This window comes from Cyprinodon variegatus, unplaced genomic scaffold (assembly GCF_000732505.1).
Source record: "Cyprinodon variegatus isolate N-32 unplaced genomic scaffold, C_variegatus-1.0 Scaffold174, whole genome shotgun sequence".
Lineage (NCBI taxonomy): Eukaryota > Metazoa > Chordata > Actinopteri > Cyprinodontiformes > Cyprinodontidae > Cyprinodon > Cyprinodon variegatus.
The window spans coordinates 1,173,205-1,196,177 of NW_015150627.1; the positions used below are offsets into that span (position 1 = coordinate 1,173,205).

The 22,973-nt window shown below is 37.2% G+C and overlaps 1 protein-coding gene across 6 annotated transcripts in view; it reads left to right on the forward strand.

The window, feature by feature from the left end:
- pkp4 (plakophilin 4) overlaps positions 1-22,973 on the forward strand; it is a 108,928-nt gene that overhangs the window by 9,826 nt on the left and 76,129 nt on the right. For 4 of the 6 annotated variants that reach the window (XM_015378541.1, XM_015378544.1, XM_015378542.1 and 1 more), the window contains exons 1-2: positions 10,503-10,615; positions 19,605-19,738. In XM_015378541.1, the coding sequence (XP_015234027.1) occupies positions 10,609-10,615; positions 19,605-19,738 (141 nt within the window). In that variant the 5' untranslated portion in view covers positions 10,503-10,608. Of the gene's footprint in view, positions 1-10,502; positions 10,616-19,604; positions 19,739-21,942; positions 22,109-22,973 lie in introns of those variants that run through there. The other 2 variants (XM_015378543.1, XM_015378546.1) reach the window with 2 other exon arrangements.

Genomic DNA, 22,973 nt, shown 5'->3' on the forward strand with positions numbered 1-22,973 from the left:
GGCTAGAAACGTTTTTGTTATGCTCACTTGTTAAGCAATAAAAGCAATACCAGTTCTGTTAAAAAAAAATTTGTTGCATCGTCTTTCCACCAAATAACAGAAAAGTATCAATAGTGGTATCGATAAAGACTCGGATCGATAAGGAGTATCGATAAAGGTATCGATATCAATAAATATTAACGATCCCCATCCCTACAAACAAGTAATAAAAGTATTCCAAAAAACTTAAAAAATACAATCCATTGGACTTTGCTTCCAAGTTTGAGATTGTTTCGCTTCTTCTTATAGGGTGGACCAAAAACAAAGCCTTGTTTATGCTTAGAAAACATGCAAATTGAACCGTACGAATGGGTTCGCCCCTCAGGAATGGGCAGTCGTTTGGGTTCTTTGTTAGCCTGTAATACCCGATATCTGTCTATGTCTCTGAAAGGGGGTCATTAGAGTGAATTAATTTCCACAGCTGTTACGCTGATCGAAAATTAACATAACGGCTTAATTGCTGCATTATTTTGATAAGTGACAGTGTAATGGCTTGTTATGCCAAAATGCCCTGGGGAGAGTCCTGTATTGGTCATGTTACATGTTTTTTTTAGTTAAATTAGTATAATACTTAACATTATATTTCTTTTTTAGTATCAGAGATTTATGATACCCCTAGTCAGAACAAAATGCCTGGACCCCCAAGGTGTCATTCAAGTGATGCCACAACTCTTACGTACATTTACACAACTAAAATCTCAATAATATGCAGGACTTATGTATCTCATCTGTTTGCATAACAGATTCACTTTTAAATGTCAAGGTACTTAAATGACTGCAACAAAGTCTAATTATGCCAGAAAAGTGGATCTCTTGACTTTAAATATGAGCAAATGAATTCATTTCAAGCATATGGCATTTAAAGTGACATTTAATACATTGCTTAGCTTTACATTCTGCTGTGATGTTTAGTTATAGATGTGGGCTGACTTATGTTAAGGCTTGTACTGTAACTGTTGCCTCGTCTTCACTAATACAATTTGTGTAATTGATCATTAACTGTGCCATTTTAAGCCATTTATGAAAGAAATGGGATTTAATAACTCTCATATGTAACAGAAATTATGGTCCGAAAATGTCCGAGTAGCCAAGAGTCAGTAGACGTGTTTGCATCTTTTTTTATTTGCATTTAAAAATATAACATTAAAAGAGCTTGACAGAAACAGCAGAATTCAAATCAACTTATACAATTTTGCTTGTTGAATAAGTTCTTATTCAGCAATACTTTTATTCACTTAAATCATTAGCTGATCCACTTCTCTCAACATCTCCAAATGGCATGTACCACAACTAATACTAGCCGACACGATAAAGTAACAACAACTTATTTGATTGTAACAGATTCATTAAACCCTCACTCAATCCTTGAATTGGTCCACTCTAGTTTGCTACCTCTCCTTCCTGTTTATTAAAGCCAAGTGTAACCAGGGTCCAAAATAACCTTTTTCGACTCACTGGCCAAGTGGACTGGAAGAGAATATTATTTACCGGCCAGGAAAATAATAATAATTTGCTATTATATTTTTTTTAAGGAACATATTATTTCACTTAGGCATTATGTTAAATCCAAAAAACGTAACAGCAAAAGGCGGTCTAGTTTTATTAAATGTAGTTGTGATTTCTTTACATTTCATTCAAAAATGCAAAATACTTTATTTGATCAAGTGGCCATAAATAAAATGGCAAAATATATTTTATTGTCCATTAATAAAAGCACAGCTTTTCTTCCCTATGGCATGGGCAACGCATAACAATAATTTAATTTTTGTGCATTTGTGTTGATGTAGCCATCAGCAATACGAACAGTGGCTCTGGCATGGGTCGTTTCGACTTAGCCTGAGACAAGGACATCTAGCAAATTTGGACTTTACTGTTTGTGTTTAGGGATAATTTCCTTATTTTTATAGATTGATAGTCAATGAAATAGTGTCAACTTTCTTCTACGTATTTGCTGCACATTGAGCAGCTGATTAGTTTAGCATCATCGTCATAAATAATCCAGTCTCTTATGAAACACATTCTTTATCATCATTAGCATGTGCTGGAGTTGTTGTTTAATGACGGGAATTTGGGGTTGTGCTCTCTGTACGCACATCTATCGTCATGCGAGGAACAGACAGAAGAGGACAAAAGAGACGAAGGGGAAACTTACCAAAATAAAAGCTTAAAGGATGTGACTGAATCGCAGTTGTGGTCCAAGCGTCTACTCGCCGTGTGACGAATGGTGCTCTGGCAAATGAAAATTTAGTTCCAAATGTTAAATTTGAACCCTAAATTTACCACTAGTCTATGTTGACATTGTCCTTATCATTGCAGGGTTGATAATTAGGGTTTGGTATCCTTTGAATAATTACAATTCCTCATTTAATTCCGGTTCCTATGAATTCTTAATTGCAATCCTTTTAGGAATAAGGATCATAAAAGTTTATGTTTTTAAATGAGCTGGTTAAACACAGTTCTTTCTGGATGAAATAGCTTGAACTTCTTAATGAATTTTAATTCCTTGAACTTTTAACATTGTGTAAACATGGCTTTGTATTAGAACAACAAATGAAAGTGTGAATTGGGCTCAAACCATAATAAAACAGATACCAAGAGCATATGTGGAATAAATTCACCTCAACTTTCATTCAAAATATGAGTTTACTCAAACGAAAATCTCTCATCTTCAAGTATAACTTATATAATTTAAGAATTTTTGACTATACATGTGAAACTTAACTACACTAAGCTACACAATGTACACGAAGAAGAAGATAACAATTTTACAAACCATAATCAATAAAATGAAGCCATGAAATCACAGTTCTGCATGGATTTTAGTTTGAGAATCAACGTTTATCTTGAAATTTTGGGTTGTGGTCAAATGAGCTTTTAACCAATTTAGAGCAATTGAAATTTGTTCAAACCAATTCACAATGCAAGACATAATAAATGAAACATCATTTGGCTAAAAAATATTTCATCAAAATATTTAGCTGGTAGCTCTTTCCCTTCCGTGCCAGCTCTCCAACTGCTGCTGATCTCCATTTGGAAAAGGCTAAGTTGCAGTATTCAACAGCTTAGCATGTCAGGCTACAAGGTAGTTCTTAGGTCAACACACCCAGTCTCTTCAGGCATCCGAAAGTTCCCTGTAACCCAGAGAGAAATGTCTTTGTTTTGCAGCAAATTGGTTCTGAAGTCAGCCACCAGGTCTATTTAGCCTCTGATAAGTGAGCAAATTCTGGTTGTTGTGGCCTTCCACAATGGCGCATGTCTGATGTGGCTGGCCCAAGATCAGCTCCAAAAGGAACTTTCTTTAAGGCCCCGTCCACACGAAGTCAAAACGAACATGAAACGCTAATATTTTCCAGAACATTTGTTGTAAAGACAGAGACGTAAAATAAATGTGATCGACCACACGAATGCATGAAAACGCTGCAAAATGTATGCCAGGCCTGTAAGTGGCGCTGTGGTGCCAAAGCAAAAATAGGCTAAAACAGGCAACGAAATGTTGGGCATGCGCAGTAATATTTATACAACAACCAAACCAGAAAACCGGAAAATGGCCCTGCGGGTCCATTTTTGTGGTTCAGTCAAATTGAGGTGATGAACTATGTCGTCTATATTGCTCTGTTCTTATATTCCAGAAGAAGAAGATTCTGTTGTAAGCCTGACAGCAGGGTGAGTAGCATGAGCAGCAACCATTCAACACAGTACGGCGCCATTGTTGTTGTGATACTGTGTCGCGCATTCGTGTTTAGAGGCGACGCTATGACGCATGCATGTAAGAAAAAAAATGCGGTTAGAGCTTAAAGATGGAAACGCGAAAACGGCGTTTCAAAATCTTCCCACTCTGAAGGCTTAATAAAAAAAAAGATTGTTTACAGACCCCCGAAACGCCGGCTTCGTATGGATGAGAGGCTGATTTGGTGAAAAATTTGTGCGTTTAGGCCAGGGTTTGACTTAAGTAGATTGCTTTCTTCTCAAGCACTGTGGGGGGTAGGGTCACATGCCCCTGTAGGAGTGTCTTGTGAGGCAGTAATTGGATAGTGGCGATGCAGTCAACTGCAGAGCAAAAATGCATCCTCCTACCCTAATAATCATTGTTAATATCATCACAGACATTGGACCCCAATGTCTAAGATTAACATAAATGAAGTTGAGCCATTAATATTGCTATGACTGCTGGGGAGAACAGCAGCAGTCAAAGACAAGGCTCTCATCCTGAGTCTGGCAGTGTTTAACATGTTGGCGGTGAGCTGTCCTTTGCATTATAAATTCCTATTGCAAGAGTTGCCCATTGCCCACTGGTCAAGGCATTATGCCACACGTTCGAATTCAGCTGCCCAAACAGATGGTTGCACACACCTTCTTCGCAGGTATTTGGTGGCTTTTTCTGGTTAGTTTGCTCCAATGTAGGGAAACAAACCTAATTCACATTTTCTTTTTTAAGCATTTTTAAGGTTAAGTTTTAAAAGTTGTTTTCAAAATGTGCATGACATTTGGATGGAAGCACAGCGAGTAAAAGTATTTTTATTTTTATTTCATGAGATTTGTGCCATTAAATTGTCTAAATTTGTTCTGATGTTTTAATTCAAAAACAGCTTAGAATATTCATTTCTATCCCAGGCAAAACCTGAATAGCTTATTCTGTGATGTTTTTTATTTATGGATATGCTGATTTGACAATGGTTCTTTTTGAAATAATTTTGAATATATTTCAATGCATACATCTAACTTATTATATTAGGTAATGTATTTAATTCTGTTTATCTGATTTCTCATTTTGGGTAGGATAATCTCGTGTGCCTTACATAGGGTTTTTAAATCTTTGCATAATTTTTGGTAACTTTTCCACTTTTAATCATTTTAGTTGTTTTAACAACACATCAGACTTTTAAGGGATCATGCAAATTTTTAGAATAATTCTAATAAATAAAGTACTTATGAAAAACTGCATATTTCTGATAATAGAGTTGAAATATTAGGCAATTCTGTAGCTTGGTTACTGAAGTAGCAGACTCTTATCTGTTCTTTAGCTCTTCATGTTCTTAGTCAGTGATTTAAGGTCAGGTCGCTACATGAAAAGTTTTAGGGATCTGCATGATTAACAATGCAAAGTACAAGCATGAATGCGCAAAAGAATACTTCATAAGAATTTGAGTTCTTTCACTGAGGTTAAGTAACTGAAATTTCAGACATCTACAAGAGCAGTATTAATTAAAGAAAAGCATTATTATATGACATTTGGGCCTATGCCTTGTCACCAAGCATCACATTTTAATAATGCAGCTCCAAAACAATTTAATTGGGTGTAATTAAGTATTGGCAAACTTGACCTTATGTTATAAAATGTTTATTCTGAAATTATGGAAACAGTATAATCATCTTCCTACACATGCATGCTTAAAAGAACATCTGTCTCAGTTTTCTTGCTTGTTTTGTTTTCTTAATCAGATGAACATTAATAGCAGTGCAAAACTTCACCCTTAAATTATACAGGTCATTTATTAGACGTCAAACATTTTATTTGTTCTGTACCAGATACTATGAATAACCATTAAATTAAGAAAAACACACATCAAGATCAACATGTTTTGTTGTTCAGTTTAATGAAATGCCACAGGGACCAGGAGTTCTCCCTCCTTGTTTTCCATGTTTGCTACAGTTCAGAAGTGCATGGCTCTTGACGAAAGAATTCAGTCTCATAATCCTGACCATTTATCACCATTGTCTTAAATAGCTTTCTCAGTATACTAAACAACTCTTTCACAACACTTTAAGTCATAAGAATGGAATCTATGTGTACAGATGTCTGTTTATTGCCATGAATGAAGAGATATTTGCTTGCTATGAAAGACATTTTTTAACAAGATTCCCCCAAAATATCTCAAAGCTTTGTTATAAAGACTTTTCTGATATAAGTTTAAATTAAAGTAACAACATACCCATTCAAAACTTTGTTTTGTTTACTTTTCAGTAAACCATTGTTTTCTGTAAAGCTGGATTTGAGACCAGCTTTCCAGTTCATAAACACACTAAACATTACATTAAACCAACACATTAAACAAATCTAGACTTTTCTTGGCTTTGGTGGTTTTAAAGCAATATTTTTTAAATAAACCCACAATGAAACCAATCATTCTGGTTATCAGGGTTTTTTTATATCTGTTTGGAGTATTCAAATAAAGAGGAAACTAATTTTACCAGCTAGTTTATTGACAAAAAAAACAAACAAACAAGCAAGTTCAAGTGAATGTTAAGTGCATAGCGGAACTGAGGGAACAAAACAAAATTATTATTTATGCTCCCATTATAACTACTGCAATTATAATTAGATTCTGTGGGAAACACTGAATATTTAGAGTGGCCATATCTCTAAATTGCTCTTAGCGTAATATTTTATTTTCATGGTCTTAAAACAATAGTGATGATTTTTTTTCTGCACTATGGCAAAGAAAAAGTCATTTAGAACTGTAAATTTAACTTTAATTTAGAAAGATGAATGAGAACTTGCGTATTTTATTAAATATCTACTATAGATATACATCTACAAAAAGAAGATGAATAATTTTCTATAAACAGATGATGATGATTCTTAAGGAAAACCTGTTGCACAACAGCATGAAGTTTTCAATCTGATTACAAGAAGATATTTAGAAAAATAAGATGCTGCTTATATATTTCCTGCTGATAAAAAAAGATCAAATATATAAATATATATATATATATATATATTGATCTTTTTATCAGCACGAAAGCTCAGTTGGTAGGGAGTCCAACCCCTATGGTTCTGTTTCTTTATCTGTTGGTGTCCTCTCACTGATTTCCCGCTGCTCCTTTTAAAGCTCCAGAATGCCGTCTCACCTAACCCTCTGTTGCTTTGGTGACTCGTCCCCCAGTGCAGGAAAGTAAGGACCCGAACTGGGTCACTGATAAGATGGAAGTACAGCTCAAAGCGACCGTGGTATTCCCCAAACTGGTTCCATCTCTGGGAATCTGGTGAACCTAGGAACGACGACAGCTTTGTTCAGTTTTTTGAAGTAAAAAACACGGCCGGTCGCTTTGTAAATCCATGTCTGCCATGATGAGGTGAAACAAGCAACAGCCTGCCATGCAAGTTTGAAAGCCTCCATTAGATTCTTAAGAAACTCTGAAGAGGTTTTCTCCACTCCACACAATGTTGTTTCGAAATACAACTACTTTACTGCATGAACCCAAACAAATTGTGAAAATATGGCCTTATTGCTTTGTTTTACATTTTTCTGCTTCTTAAAGAGCAACATTGAGAGCAAACTAAGCTTAGATTATTTAGCTTGATTTTCTTATCACAGTCAGGAAAAGTTCAGATCACAGTCTGATGTAATCAGATGTAGGTATGCCTTGATACTAAGAAGTGGTCCATTCCTGAAGCAAAATGATACTGTGAGCTTGCTTGCTGTGTGAATGAATAGACATCTTTTACCTGTTGAATAATTAACCATAAGGACATTTAGTATTCCTCTGTTTTCTTTGTATGCTTTTTTATGATCCTTGTGTTCTGGTCAATATTTTGCAAAACTTCCAACCATGCATAGCTGCTTACTTACTTATTTTTGTGCATCAAATTGTTTCCTCTGCAGGAAATGTCTGACATGGAAAATTGAGTGCACAGGTTCAGTAAAACATGTCACACTGATTAAACATACATTTGCTGAACTGTTAAATTAGGTTGGATAATAATCAAGTCAGACAATTATCAGAAAGTCAGACAATTATCAGAATAATGTGTAACAACACAGTTGTAGCACAGCTGTTACAAAATTGTTTTCTCTTTCTTAATGACTTCTGCGAATGCAAAGCATCCAATCTAATTCTATAATTCCCTATTAACGAGTCGTACTGCAACAGAGTCTGGGTTTGCATTATAACTATATGCAGAAATGCATCAGGGTATTACATGTATTTAACTAACAATGTGTGACAGGATGAAACATGCCTGCTTAGCTCAATATGTGATTCTATTTAAGGGATTTGCATGCAATCAGAATAATTCATGTCTCACTCTGTCACAACATATTGCTGCTTGTGCCATGGGGGAAACTGTCTTAAGTTGAGCCTCTCTGTACCCCATTAGGTGACCTACTGTTGTGAGGAAATTATGTTTGAGGTAAATCATCTCTGCCGGGATTTGTTTGCAGAAAGATCTTCTGCCCCACATTGCAAACATAGATTGTTTGGAAGCGCTGTTAGTTTTCCAGCATCCTCTTTTGAATAAATGCTTCCTGCCAATTAGTGCCACAAAGGAAACATTAATAAGTACAGTAGGACATTCTGATGCAGCTACAGTGTTGTAAAACTGTGTTTCTCCTTAACAGATGTCTTTAGTTTCATTTTTTTACCCATTTTTTGGTCACACCCGAACATTTCAGATTATAAAAACAACCTTCAACACCAGGAAAACATCACATTGATAACTACAAGCAGATGTTATTTAACTATGACTTAATTTAATAAAGGAATAAAGCATAAGGAATAAAGAGTAATTAATTAAAAAGAACAATTCCCAACAACATAAATCATGCTAGAAGATCTCTAAAAGAGACACATCATGAATTGATTGTCCAAAAATCAAAAACATTGTTACTACCCGATCCGTCCTGGAAGCACAATCTGTATCCTCAGCTGATTTGCGCATGTGCAAACAGATATACATCCTGGTCGCCTCCAATTTTATTTTGTAAAAAAGACCCAAATTAAACATAAATCTAGTCTATTTGAGTTTTATATTTTTCTTTCGTGTTAAAATTATGGTATGTGGTGCATAACCTAAAGAGAGAAACAACTAAAATGCGGATAAACATGGTTGCCGAACTACTCTGAGCATGTCTGATGATGATGTGGGACAAGCAATTTAACTAAAAAATGTAAAAAGCATCGAAATTGTCTCAGAAAAATTCATAAAACATTTTTAAAGATATGTATTTGCATTCTTAACAGAGTTAAGGATAGAAATAAGTAAATTTAGTAACATAGTGACATTATATATGGAAACCCGGATGTATATCTGGATGCAAATGTGCAAATGTGGTACGGGTCGTGCTTGCGGGATGGATTGGGTAGTGAAAAATGATCTTGACTACTCTAAAAAAAGTTACTGAACCAATCGCGATGGATGCAGTCTGTTGAGTGCAGCATCATGATGTTCTGGCGCTCCTCACTAACCCTGCTAGTTCGGAGAAAAATAGTAGCAAGGAAGAAGAGGCCATGGATGCATGAAGCCCTCAGGTCCATTGTGCAGCTTGGGGAGTTCAGTCTTGTGAAATAGCTCCATTTTCACAGCGACCATGTCGGGTTCTCTTCTTGGCTCTGTCTGGAACAGTCCCAGGATCTTCTGGGGAGAGTTGGACAAAGCATCTCAATACCTACTTCTCTTTATTTTGTCAAAAGTTCAGCATGGTTGAACTTTGACTATAGCTTGCACAGGTGCTCCTTTGCGTTGTGCAATGCTCTCGCAGTGCATGCAGCATGGTGGGCATACCCTTGAAAGTAATGAGTTTTAGAGAACAGCGCTGTCGCTGTCTGAAAGGCCCATTAGCTCTGAGACTTTGCGAGGGAACCCACCAGTCATCCACAATTTTGCCTAAAAACCGACATGATAATCCCAATGAACTTTGGAACACTTGTTAATGAACTAGTGAAATAAAAGAGGAACTTTTTCAGATGGGTTGGTTGAAACCAATGGAGCCTTTCAGCACCAGAGCATCAATAAAACTGTGATGTCACTGTGGTGGTCTGGGAACTAGTTAACTTGCCCTAATTGTTGGAACCGTGAGTTTTGCAGAAAACAAAGCAGAACTTATGAACGTTTAGTCACTTTAAACAGGACTATCCACAGGACTCCAGGAACCAACTAGCCTAAAAAGAAAAATTAAGGTTTTTAAATGGCAGAGTCAAGGTCTGAACTTTATTCAGATTTACACCTAATAATCAATTCTTCCACAAAATCCCCTGAAATGTCATAAAATTAAAATAATTTAGCTACTTAAAAATGTATAAACATTTTTTAATTGGACATTTCATTTAGGTTCCAATGAACTCATTGGCAGTTATTGGAAGCACTTCAAAGCTGCAGCCTGTGACAAATGACACGCCAGTTATTAATTTTAAAGGGCAATTACTCTCTAACAAAGGACAAGAATGCTTTTAATATTTTTTTTACTTTGTAACAGTTTTAATAACTTCATTTAATGTTTACCTGAGTTAACTGTCTGACGTTAATATCTGATTAATCATCCGACAACAAGAACACAGAAAGAGAAGAAATCAGTAAAGTGGGCAATCACTGTACAGAGCCCTGTATCATTATATACTGCAGAATGACTGTTTGCTGCTAATCAGGGGCATGCCCTACCCTGTGGACACATGCTCAAATAGGCCTCAGGTTATTGCAACACTTGTGGGCGTGAGGTTCAGAGAGGAAGGTAAGTATGGGTGCAGCATCTTGCGGATTCATTCGCCCTCTTTGTCTTATTGAGAAAGAGGTGAAGGTGCTGTCGGAATGCTGTCCATCGTTTGTCTCACAATGTTGATTCCTAGATCAACAAAATGACAGGTATGTGTCTATTTAAAGGCTACTTTGTCTTTCTCATAGGCTTACAAAGCTTGCACATGGTAATCATTGATAGAGTGGTTGTGCAGTGAGCTGAAGCTGTCTGGTATCAGCACTCCTTTGCTTTCAAGCCTGTCAGGCTATATTGTTTGTTTGTTTTGCTTTTATAAGCAATTCCACCATGTGCTTAGATAAATCATTAGCGTCCTAAGGGAACAATTTATGTTAGCTTTTTCATAATGAAAAACCTCAATATTGTGCTGCTTTTTGCTGGCCTCAGTGATATCTGTAAAATGCTCAGTATAGGATTGTCAAAGATTGTTTTGGGTTTTCCGTGTTTTCCGTGTTCCCTGAGCATATCAAATCTCTCGATTCTTTCTTTTAAAGCATATTTATTTATTGAAGTAGTCGCAACAAGTTACAGCTCCTGCTGATAAACATCTTTGAGACTAAAGTTGTTAATTTGATCTGTTTGAAAGGTGTGATTATTTGCTGTTGGTCTTCTGGGAGGCTGTTGCAGCTGCTGATAGTATTTTAAGAAAAATCTTTCTCCCTACTACTCTTGATAAGCCCATATGGCTGCTTAGTCACTCTAGATAAGTTTAATGAACATTCATGTGTCACAGAGTCTTGAAAGCATCTTTCATTAAAGTGAGTCATATAGACATTTTTCAATCGGCTCACTCTTTGCTCTCAATGTGACTCATTTCCTTTATACTCACCTATAGTTAAAGTATTTTAGGTGTATAGGTTAAAGACTTAATATACTACAAAAATTAATTTTAGCTTCTAAGCCAGAGGCATTTTAAGGTCAAAGTGAACTAATCATACTGCAAAAGAGATCGGCACAATAAAGATACTGCAATTAACACATTTTGTAAATGAGTTCCTGCCAAAAACACTATTTTTTTCATAATTCCCATGACATGATGTGAACCCTAAACAGCTTTTAAAGTTGCATTGCAAAGGTCAACGTGTACTAGAGAGCAGAGAAATGTCTTATCCCTCAGGGCTATAAGAAAAAAATGGGGCGTCATTCTGTAATTGCAGCCATAGACTTGCTGCTTGATCTTGACCTATATTATTGGAAGATTTTTGTAGATAGTATGCAAAAAAAATGAAATTGGTGTTTTACACTGGCAAATACCAATAAAGACTTCGCAGGGCTTCTGCTCTTTACTTCTTGTAAATTGCAAGAAGTCCGTACCAACTGGAACCTCGTTCTAATTCTTCCAGTGAGCAAACTACTGTCTTTGGTCTTTATTGGCCCTTATCTCAGCCTGTTAACTTTTTTTTTTTTGCATTCTTCTCATATTGCCAGCATTCCTAGTAGAAGTTAAGAAAATATGGGCCAAAAATTAGCTGTGATTTTAACTTGTTTTGTCCTTATAAGGCAACAGAAGGTCTAAAAATAATTCAACCTGTATCTGATCAGTGAACAGATCATAGTAGAGGCTAACAGGTCAGATAACAACAACATTTCTTAAATAAGACATAATTATGGACTGAGGAAGACTCCCTATTAGTTATTGGCTCCCTGTCCATTTTAGAATTCATTTCAAAATTCTTTTATTTTCTTATAAGTCAATAAATGGCCTAGCTCCACCATACCTCTCTGAGCTACTACAGAATTACTGCCCCGCTAGGTCCCTTAGATCAGCTGATCAGCTCCTTCTAAAAGCACCTAGAGCAAAGCGGAAGCTCAGAGGGGACCGAGCATTCTCTGTGGCAGCTCCCAAACTGTGGAATGCCCTCCCCCTTTCTATCAGACAGGCCCCTACACTCAGCTCTTTTAAAACCCTTTTAAAGACCCACTTTTTCTCTCAGGCCTTTGAGTGAGACTTCGACTTTTTTTGCTCTTACTGTTTTTTTAATCTTTGAGTTTGTCCTGTGTTGTGGTGATAATTGTGTTTTATAATCTGCTCAAATGACCTGTACAGCGCTTTGATTTTAGCTTTGGCTGACTGAAAGCGCTTTATAAATAAAGTTGAGTTGAGTTGAGTTGAGAATTTTCAGAATGTATAAGTTGTGTAAAAAAAAAAAAAAAAATTGGTCAAAAAGCATGAGTTAAACAATTTGTGTCCCATTATCCTTTTAAATAGCCTGCCTTTGTCATTCTGAGCACGGGGTTATTTATATATTGGCTCAGGTTTTTGTTTTTATGAAAGAAACTATATTATTTTCTATTTCACTTTTTTCTATTGTTTTAAAAAGCTAGCCCTGCAAAATCTTCAAATCAAAACTGCTTTTTAATCCTCTGAGACTCATTGCAACCTTTAAAATTCAGAAGAATCATGCCTGGTTTTCTGGAATGAGAAGCTCTGTTAAATACTCTGTGCAAAAAGCTACTATGCTCACATCTAAGATTACATTTTGTGAAATAAATAACAATATCTGTGTAGAATTATGTTTTTGGGACGCTTTCCCTTTTGAAGATGCAGTATAAGACTCATTTGCATAGATTTTTTTAAATGATTTTTATTCTTCATCAGAGAGTCTACGTATAGATTCTGCTTAACATAATGTTTTTGAACAGGAATGTTTGCTATGCTGTTAGTCAGTTATTCAATGTCACTTATGTTCTTTAAGACAAATCTTCTATGCCAGAAGATATTGAGAGTAATGGATTTAACTCTCAGAACTGTATGTCCTCAGCTGACAGAACCTCATTTCTTTGAGGGAGTTGTACAAAAAGCAAGAAGTGAGTACTTTTTAATTGATCATTTAATAATGCAAACTAATTAGCCTGTTTTATAAGAAAATAATAAAAAACAACACTTTTTTAAGAATGAGAAGCTGCAACCAGCATCATTAATTATGTTTGTAGACTTTTATACTGGCAGTACAGCTTTTACTCAACAGTCTGTAAATCTGCAGAAATACTTTTGTACTTGCTGTAAAACTCTGAAACGAAATGTTTCTTCAGATAGATCTGACCCATATATTGGTACTTTCTAGAAATCCCTGTAATCGATCCAGCTTTGAGCCTTCTGGGTACCTGTCTGCCGGCTTTGCACACCTTGCTGGGAGCGGTTTATCCCCTTCTTTTCAGACAGTTTTACTCAGACTGAATTACTAAATGCCAGTTGGCTGTCATTCTTACTTCTCCCACAGATCCTCTTTGGTGCTTAAGCATGTACTTTGGTTGGAGCATTCAAAGAAAACTTGTATATCCTAAAGTGACTATAGTGTTCCCTTTCTTTCTTGCCTCTAGGGGTCACAGAAAGGCCTTAATAAATCTCATTGTTGACAAGAACCTCATACTAAGAATCTCTTTGCTCTTTTTTTTTTTTTGCAGACCTGTCAGATAATATTTAAGAAACATATGCAACTAAAAGCCACAGTGATATAAGCATGTTTGCATTGGCTACTTATCTACTCTTATATTGTTGGAGTCTTTAATGCGTACACAAAGCTGAATGAGAAAGATATGTTGTTCCTAACTGGGTGGTGAAATTGTTCCCTCACTTCACCCCTGCTTTTTAAAGCTGACGCTCTTTTGGAGCGATAGCCTAGCCAGCAAGACTGATACTGAACTGTAAAGTGCCTTGAGATAACTTGTGTTGTGAATTGGCGCTATATAAATAAACTGAATTGAATTGAACTGATACAACATATACACAGTGTATCAGTCTGGTGAAGAGAAGGTGTGGCTGGATTTCAAATGCAGGACTTACAGGGTCAGTGTCATCAGATCAAAACCAATCAGATACTGTAACTCCTGCAATGTAACTACAAGCGATGCACTATTTCTTATTCTATGATTCATGAAACAAGCTGAAAATACCAACTGACACCTGCTCATGTTTATCTATTTATAGAAATGGCCAAAACACAGTCACATGGTGTTTCATCCACATGCCTTTCACATGGGGCTTTAAAATTTCTAAAATATGTTTCAAGTACTTTTTGTTTCATAGCTGTGTAGACAAATAAACTGAGATTTGAAATACCACCTGACACGTGTGACTCTGTGGGAGTGATCCAACAGCAGGTATTCATTTTTAGCCACACCCCCTAATGGCAAGCATCATCGCAAGCTAGAGGCTCAGACCTTTGCTACTAAAGGGCTGGTTATACTCCCACAGCAGTGTGTCGCAGTGAGCTTGTTGCAGGTATGATGCAGACATTTTTGATTTATGGAAGGCGATGAGGAAGTGGGGGCAAATTTGTGTGACAACGGCGGGATATGATGGCAAAAAAGAGCGGGAATCCAGGTGAGAAAAGGGTCCCAGCGTTCTTGCGAACCTCGCTCTTCTAGCTGGTCCAACTTCACAAGTCGTTTTCCGCAATGGCGGCCATACAAACAAAACAAGCCAGTTAGGTACCAAACGGGAAATACGCATGAGTAGAGGGGACCAATCAGAGGCCTCCTGTTTGCGGCACTGTCTGTGTATAAATCAGCCATAAGACCCTTTGGGCTAAAGGGGTTGGAAAGAAAATGCAATAGAGATGTCTGTTGTTAAGGTTTTAAGGTTAGCTCAATCTGACCTAGGACATCATAAAGAGCATCATTCATTGTGGTTGCCATTACGCTGTTATGCTAGCAGAAAGGTGCTGAGAGTGATGCATCATAAAGTCCCGCCTCCCACGCTTGTTAGACCAAATGACACTCCATGTAATAGAGTTTGGCTGGCCAGCCTAGAGGAGCGATGTTCACCTGCCAGCAAGGACTCAGGGTGTGTCAATGATCTAAAGGTTACAGGGTTTAGGTTTTCAAAGCTCTTTTCTTACATATATGAACAAATAAGGAGGTAAATGTGTTTAAAAACATTATTTCCCAGGCTGTTACGCTCTTTAACAGACAATGTATCGGCTTGATTTCAGCGTAATTTGAAAAATGTCGGTGTAGCCTTCGTTCGTGGTGAAATGTGTTGGACGGAGCCTTGGGGGATGGAGCCTGGATGCCATTCATTTTCCATGGGGGAACAAATTTAAAAGTAGCAGCCTGCTCCGCTGAAATAACCCTGATCTGGATACTTGGATACTAAACTGCATCTTTAAATGTTGCTGTTTCAGGCTGTTGTTGTTGTTGTACGATCATGTTTCCTGTATGATATCCCCTTCTACTTTTACAGTTTTCTGTCTTATCTTCTGTCTTTCTCCCTTTCACTTAGTGTAAACATTAGCATGCAATATAACACCCCCCTTTAAAACATGGCGGCTGCTGGACAGTGTGCAGGCATGCGAACTAAACAAAGGATCAAGTCAAAGGTTCTTGCCTTGAGGATGTGTTGTAATTGAGTCATTCTAGGAATTATTTCAGCTTCATGTAGAACCATCTTACAGTTACTGAGTCAACCTTAAGCTCCTCTGAATAAATATTTTCCAATGTTTTAAATGGAGCCTTTCAGGAACTGAGACCTAGTACAAATGAGGTTGAAGACACAAATACATTTACAAATGTCTAAAAGTAAAGTTTGATTTTATTTCTTTTTTCTAAAGTCTGTAGAAGTTCTCCAAAAACCTCAACAAAATTAAACAATAATAGAAAGAGTCCGTCCAACTTCCTCCATGCTAACATAATTGCCCTGATTCAGAAGGTTTCTTTTGTTCGTTGCTGGTTACAGCTTTTGATGATTAGGTTTTCTGCATTTTTATAAACTTCTGCAATTAAATCTTTAGTTTTAATAAATAATTGTACCCTGCCTTTCGCCCATAGACTGCTGCTGTCGTAGTTTGTCTGCCCTTATGAAGACCATGTTTTACTCCAACATGCAACATCTTGGAATAGTTAAAGATGCTCTTTTAATTTACAGAGAGAAGTTTTTCATGCTCTGTCATCCACCCAAATATTTAGCTCTGGTTGGGATTTGCCTTGGGTGAAAGATGCACTGACCCACTTCATTTGCAATATCTTTGCTTTGGTACAGCATGTAAGCATGCTTTTTACTTTTCTCCCCTAAGGTAGTCTTACTGTGTAAAGGTAAACGTATTGCTGAAAAAGTTTTGTTTTTTTTCTAAAAAGCTTAAGGAAAACTGAAAAAGGCACAGTTGGGTTTTGATGACCATCAATGTGCTTATGAATGCAGGGTTCTGAGAAGCTATAGGAGAATTTAGACATGCCTTGGACATTTTCAATGCTCCACCTCTTAAATGGATTGTATGTATTCTAGAAACTTATTTCTACACTGCTAGACTGCTTTTTCCTCTCACTATGTTTCTTCTAGGTGGGGAGACAGTTTTGCAGGAAAAGCGGTTGTATAAGTAGCTCAGAGGAGTTGCCAAGTCTGAGGTCAGGACATCAGATCATGTGATTCTGCTAGTTAGGGTGGGGTCAGACTAAGACTTTTCTTAGACTAGAGAGAGACTGAGGATTATTTTACTATAAAAGGGAGATTTAATTCTGACTCCAAATAGCATTTGTTGAACTCAATACTTGTTACACCCGATTAACTAATCATACAAATTTCTTTAGGGGATAAAATAAAGTTTATTATCAGTCGTCTTCTCTTTGTTACTTTTTAACTTTGTGAGAAGAGCTGCTGTTTTGACCAGAACGAGGTCATATTTACCCTGAGAACTGCACAGTGTGATCCTGAAACATTAATCTAATGACATCCTTGAAACCTGAACAGACCGGGCTGGCTTCCACGGCTTCCTACTGACTTCCAAGTCTCGTGGTGATTGTGTGAACTGTGGAGGTGCCCGTCACACCGACATTTTTACTCAAAGGCTTTCAACAAGCCTTTATCCCCTCTGTTAGGGGTGAGATGCAACGAGAAATGTTGCAGAACAAGTGAGATGAGTCTGACGGACTCTGGTTAGGTTTCATTGTAAAGAAAACAAGAAGTTAGAGGAAAAAGGGCTAAAAATATTCAAGGTCTGATAAGATCGAGCATAATAGAGGTACGTTAAGATATATTTTTTTCTTTACATATTAATACCTACATTTCCTCTTCCATCTTGTTTTTTTTAATTTACTTTCTAATATATTCAGTGGGTTTACATTTTCAGATATTTCTTAACACTAGAGGTAAATCTTCTGATCGGTTTTCATCCCGGTAAAAATATATTTCTTTCCTTTTGAGTTGCAGGGTTTTTGTTTGCTGTGAATATTCTACTACTGAGAGGTCATGTGTCATGCAATCTTTTTTTAAATGGTCTCTAAATTTATTTTTCATAATTTTAAGGTGAAAAAAATATTGAACGGATCTCTTTTCTTATCTTTTTTTTTTCTTGCAAGGGTACACATCTGAATTTGACCCGTGGAAAGAAGGAGGAAATGTGCTAAGCATATTACAGTGCTTTACAAATCAGTTTATTTTGTCTACACACACTTCTTTTGGAAGCATTTAGTCAGTAGCCATGTATAAAAGAAGAGGGTTGGTTTATGATGATCGACGTCTGAATCAAATCGGCATGCATATAAACGCTTGTCAGAATCAAGTTATTCAGAATCAGGAACACTGACCTGACTGTGCATGTTCACGCCATATCGACGTGACAAATTTCCATTTGAGCTGCTAGATTCCTGATGGAATATGTGAATTGCATGTTTACATGACACATTTTTTCACATTTTTAATCTGATTGGACATTTGGTTCTGATTACTTTTCCCCATATAAATAAAATAATCTGTTTATTTTTTGTCTTCAAAATACTTCTTCATTTATTTGATTTGGAAAAGATAAAACAAATACATTTAATTCAGTATTTTAAGTCTTTTTTTTCACATATAATCTTCTAGGTAGAAATCATATCTGTGTATTTTTTATGCTTTAAAACCTGTGACTGACTGGGCACCCAGACCATACATTCCCACTGTGTCGTTTCTCGACCCCTTAGGTCATCCTGTCATAAATGTTTAGTGAAATGGGCATAAACCGCTCATCTTGCTTTGTTATTCTGCTTGATTAAAAGGAGGGGAAAAGAATTTTGTCAACCTAATAACTAAACGGGCTTTGATCTCGTTCCCCCCCTTGTCTGCTGTTTCCTTTTGCTTGGTTTTCTGGAAATGATTTGCTATGTCCTTGACCTGAAGGCTGGAGTGGAAGTGGGCGGGATCTCGGTGCCACAAAACTATGAATGAACAACAAGAGGAATCTGGGATACAGACGGGGAGATTCCATGAATATTCTGCATGGACTAAACCGCTCAACAGTAGCACAACCTTAATCTGTCATTCCAGAGCCGGACTGGCACCTGACCCCGGACAGTTCCGACACCTTGAATGACCTATGCTGTTTTAGGTGACAGGCTCCCAGAATACATAAGGAGTCACATTTCTTCTGAGTGTCTGCAGACTTTTTTTGTGCTACGTGCGCACACACACACACATTACTTATGGATAATAGTAATTGGAGCTGTTTTAGTGCCGTATGTAGTGGCTCATTCCTCTCATTTGAATTTTTACTGTTCTGTCTCTCTGCTACTGGTAAATCCGGCTCTACCTTGAGCAGAGATTCATCCACTCTCTCTGTCATCAGTTGATGGTGGTCTAATGAGACCATCACTTTTCATTTTGAAATTTCCAACTGGAGGATGGGGAGCCTAGAAGGGAACACGTCATCACCTTTCTAAATATCTTTAATACTACCGTTTTCTTCTACATCATCATGCATGCTCATGAACGCCCTTAGCATCCATATACTAGGACAGCCTCAGCAAAGCTTATTTTCTTTATTAGTTAAATTGCATTTATGCATTTCTATCTGATTGACAAATAGTGTTTCAGTTGTATGGTATCTAATGGCCATATGGTATTAATTTTCAGTGTCACAGACATAAAACACTGTCAGTCCATCGTTTCTGGCCATATGGCATGCGTAGGAGGAATGTTTGTGTATGCCCTGGTATCGTGTGTGACCACTAATGGTAAACTCTCAGCATCACTTGCCAGTGTGCAACAGGGATGGGTGGATTTAAGTCACATTTATGAGGAAATGTGTTTTGTACAGGCTTGCACACATTCTGCTGTGTATGGAAGCCTCTGAGCTGAGTTGCCTGTGGTGACCACAGTGTTGTGTGTTTATGTGTGTGTGTGTACAGGAGGAATGCCAGCTCCTGAGCAGAGCCCAGTGACGGAGGAGGGGCTTCTGCTGACCATCCACAACAGTTCAGCTGGCCGCAAAATGGAGGCTGACAGCACGGCCAATAACATCCTGGCCTCCGTCAAAGAACAGGTGGGGTTTGATCTGGAATGCTCCTTACACCCTGTTTGACTCATCTCTCTTATCATGAGGAACCTGTGAAACATTTACGCACAGTGGCATTTATTGACTGTTAGTTTGTCTGGTGACTCAGCCACTTTTTATATATATGGCATTTTTTGCTGATTTATATTTGATGTTTAATGATGTATTATGAATAAAAGAGGTTTGCTGAAAAGATGCTCACATTTTCAGCTGAGATCTGAGCATTTGACTTGATTGTCTTTCAGCTTTATAACTAATTTTGTGGTATGGTCCCATTCCGGGCCAAGCTTTAACTTCCTGGATGATGTTTTTTAAGGTTCTGCTTATATTTTTCTTGTTAATATTATTTCCCTATGGTGCTATTTGCACTGAGTTCACACTGAACGCGGCGCAGGCGCCGCAAGGAGCTCAAACTATTACTGTAGAGTTGTAGTCTCACATCAGCCAGCGTTGCTGGCAAATCAATGAAGCAATTCTTCAAGCAGGACTTTTGGCCTAACGATGCAGCAATCCCTGCATCAGGCTCCTGGATTACACAAAACAGACAGGAGAAGTCAAACACCAGACAGAAAAAAGTCTTGCTGAATTTCTGAATGAAATCAACCTACGCTCGATAGACTAACAAAAACAAAAAGGAAAAAAAAAAAACCCAAGGAAACAGAAGAGTGACTGGGGCAGGAAAGAGATAGTTATGCTCATAGATAAAAAGTTTTACTCTAGAACCCCTTGGAAATGGCTTAAGATAAGATAAGATAGACCTTATAGGTCTTACAGTGGAGAAATTCACTCGTCACATCGCTCCAATAGTCAAAAGAAAGGAAAAGGTGCATGAACTATATGCAGTGCATCCACATATATACAGTGGATCGCGAAAAAAAAAAAAAAAAAAAAAAGAAATAGGCCAGAGATTTAAGGCGAAATTACATTCTCTTGCATGCCGTTTCTGCAGCTGTACCACCCTGGTCGTGGTATCTAGTGACTAAGTTTTTGCAGCGCGTCCGCATCGTGGACTGCGTTTGTCAATTGTTGTGTTTTCTTTACAAATATGTAGAAAAGTATCCATATTCTACTAATTTAGAAATTGCGAATTTTCACAATTTTGGTATTTTCAATAAATAAGAAATACAATTAAAATTGGACGTGAATATCTCTTGAAACAACATGGCAGTGGATGACGTAAAAGCATAGATTAGCTCTAGTGCTCATTACGCTTATCATCAAAATAATCAGTCTCTTTATCAATCCAAAAATGCCACGAATTCTTCCTTCAACTATACCCAGTCTTCATCTTTATAAAACGCAGTAAAGTCCAGTTACAGATTGTGTGACTCGTGTGATGCAAAAAAAAAATATAATGATTTAGATATGAGTGAAAACATTGAAGCATAAAAAATGTTTTATCGAAAAATGCAGTTGAAAATAAATGTATCATTTATTTTCATAATTACAATGTGTGCAATTTAATACATAATGGAAAAACAACTTTTGTTACCCCTACGTTCCTTTTTTAAGCAGTGCTCATAACTCTGCCACCACTATGCTTGGCAGTGCGGTTTGATGATCTTGGCTTTGAAGCATTGTGATTAATCTGTGTGGCAGATGATAGGATTATTTAAAATTCTAGCATAACACTCATCTTAGATTACTTTTTTCCTTCAAAATCTGAATTGGACCCAGCATGACTCAAGAGACTGTTTGTTTACGGGCAGCTGCCGAGGCCTGGCTTGTATCAGCGGATGACCAGGAAGTTCAGCTGTAACAACGTTTCAGGGCTAGAGGAGGACCATGCCCTCTGATTCGCTCCATTTCTGCCTGACTCTCTGTGAATCATGCACACTCCCTCTGGTCTTGCAGACACATGCATGCACTCATTTTCCTTTCCTTTGTAAATTCTTCCTGAAACTTCCTCTCTGGAAATAGTTCAAAAAAAAAAAAATTTGTGTTTTTTTTTTTTTTAATTCTCATTTTTTAGGATTGTTTAGAAAAGTTCTCTATAGTTATGTAAAAGAAAACAGAAGTTTTCCTCCATCAATGATCTATTTGCAGCCATATGACACATTTAGTTTTCCTTCTGGAAAGTTGGTATTTACACAAACAAGGAAGGGGAAGGAGGGAGCACCTGTCGATGTCACGTCCTTCCTTAGAGTAGTCCCTGGTTGCTCGTCCGGTTCGAGCAGATATCCATGCAGGCAAGCAGGCAGAGCAAGTAGTCTGCCTGAGCTGTTGTTTTTTGAATGACTGAGTGACTCGCTGTTTGAAGCTATGGGTTTACAGGGAATGCTATTGGAAGAGTTGAGGCTGTAAAATGATCGTTCTTCTGTGTTTGGACAGAGCAGATTTGGACAGGAAAAGAGAAGGGTGAGTAGAAATGAAAACCAGTCAGAGGTTACGCTTGACAAAAGTGAGAATGTTTTTTTCCTCTCTGGTTTAATGGCTTTCCTGTGATTGTTGAGAGGGAGACCTTTCAGGGATTGCTTTATTGATGTAAACATGCAGGGCTGCTCTACCAAAGGCCATGTGTGTTTTAAAGGCGCAGCCTAAAAGTGACTCTGTTTTGTATAATTGTTCATTTTTTTTCATTCCCAAATTCCTTTGCTGCAGTTTCCACACCGCGCCTGTATTTTGTTTTATTTTCTGCCTTTATGTCTCAGGCTCCTTTTTCAGTCACTGTTGTAGTAACAGCTGCACAGGGCCTGCCAAGATGCCCAAACAAGGTCAGATTCACCAACATATTATGCTTTCATTCTTCCAGAGTCTTCCTTTGCTTGGACTTGTCCTAGCTCTTTTCTTTCCTCCTTATGGATGACATAGTTTAAATGATTCCTGGCACACTTATGTAAAATGTTTAAAATTCAGTGCATTTCTTGCTCTTTTTTCCTCTCATGTTATATTTCTCCTTCATTTGTGTTAATGGACTGAATTAACTTTGCAAACCCCTTTATTAGTGCTGAGTGTCCTAATTAAATTTAATTCAACTCTCTGGGTTATTTTATCTATAATCAAAGAGCTGGTAATTTCTATCTCTCTTATCTTACATGTAGTTAAAGTTGCGGCTAAATGTGAGACTAAATTAAAAAGCACTTTTTTGAATGTGGTTTCACCTTTTATGAGTCGTTTATTTCTTGTCTAAATTTAGTTTTGTTTTCGCTTGAAATCTCTTTAACTGCTTTTGGTTGGTTCTTTGCTGTTTTTTAACATATAGCAATATACATGAGCATCTGAA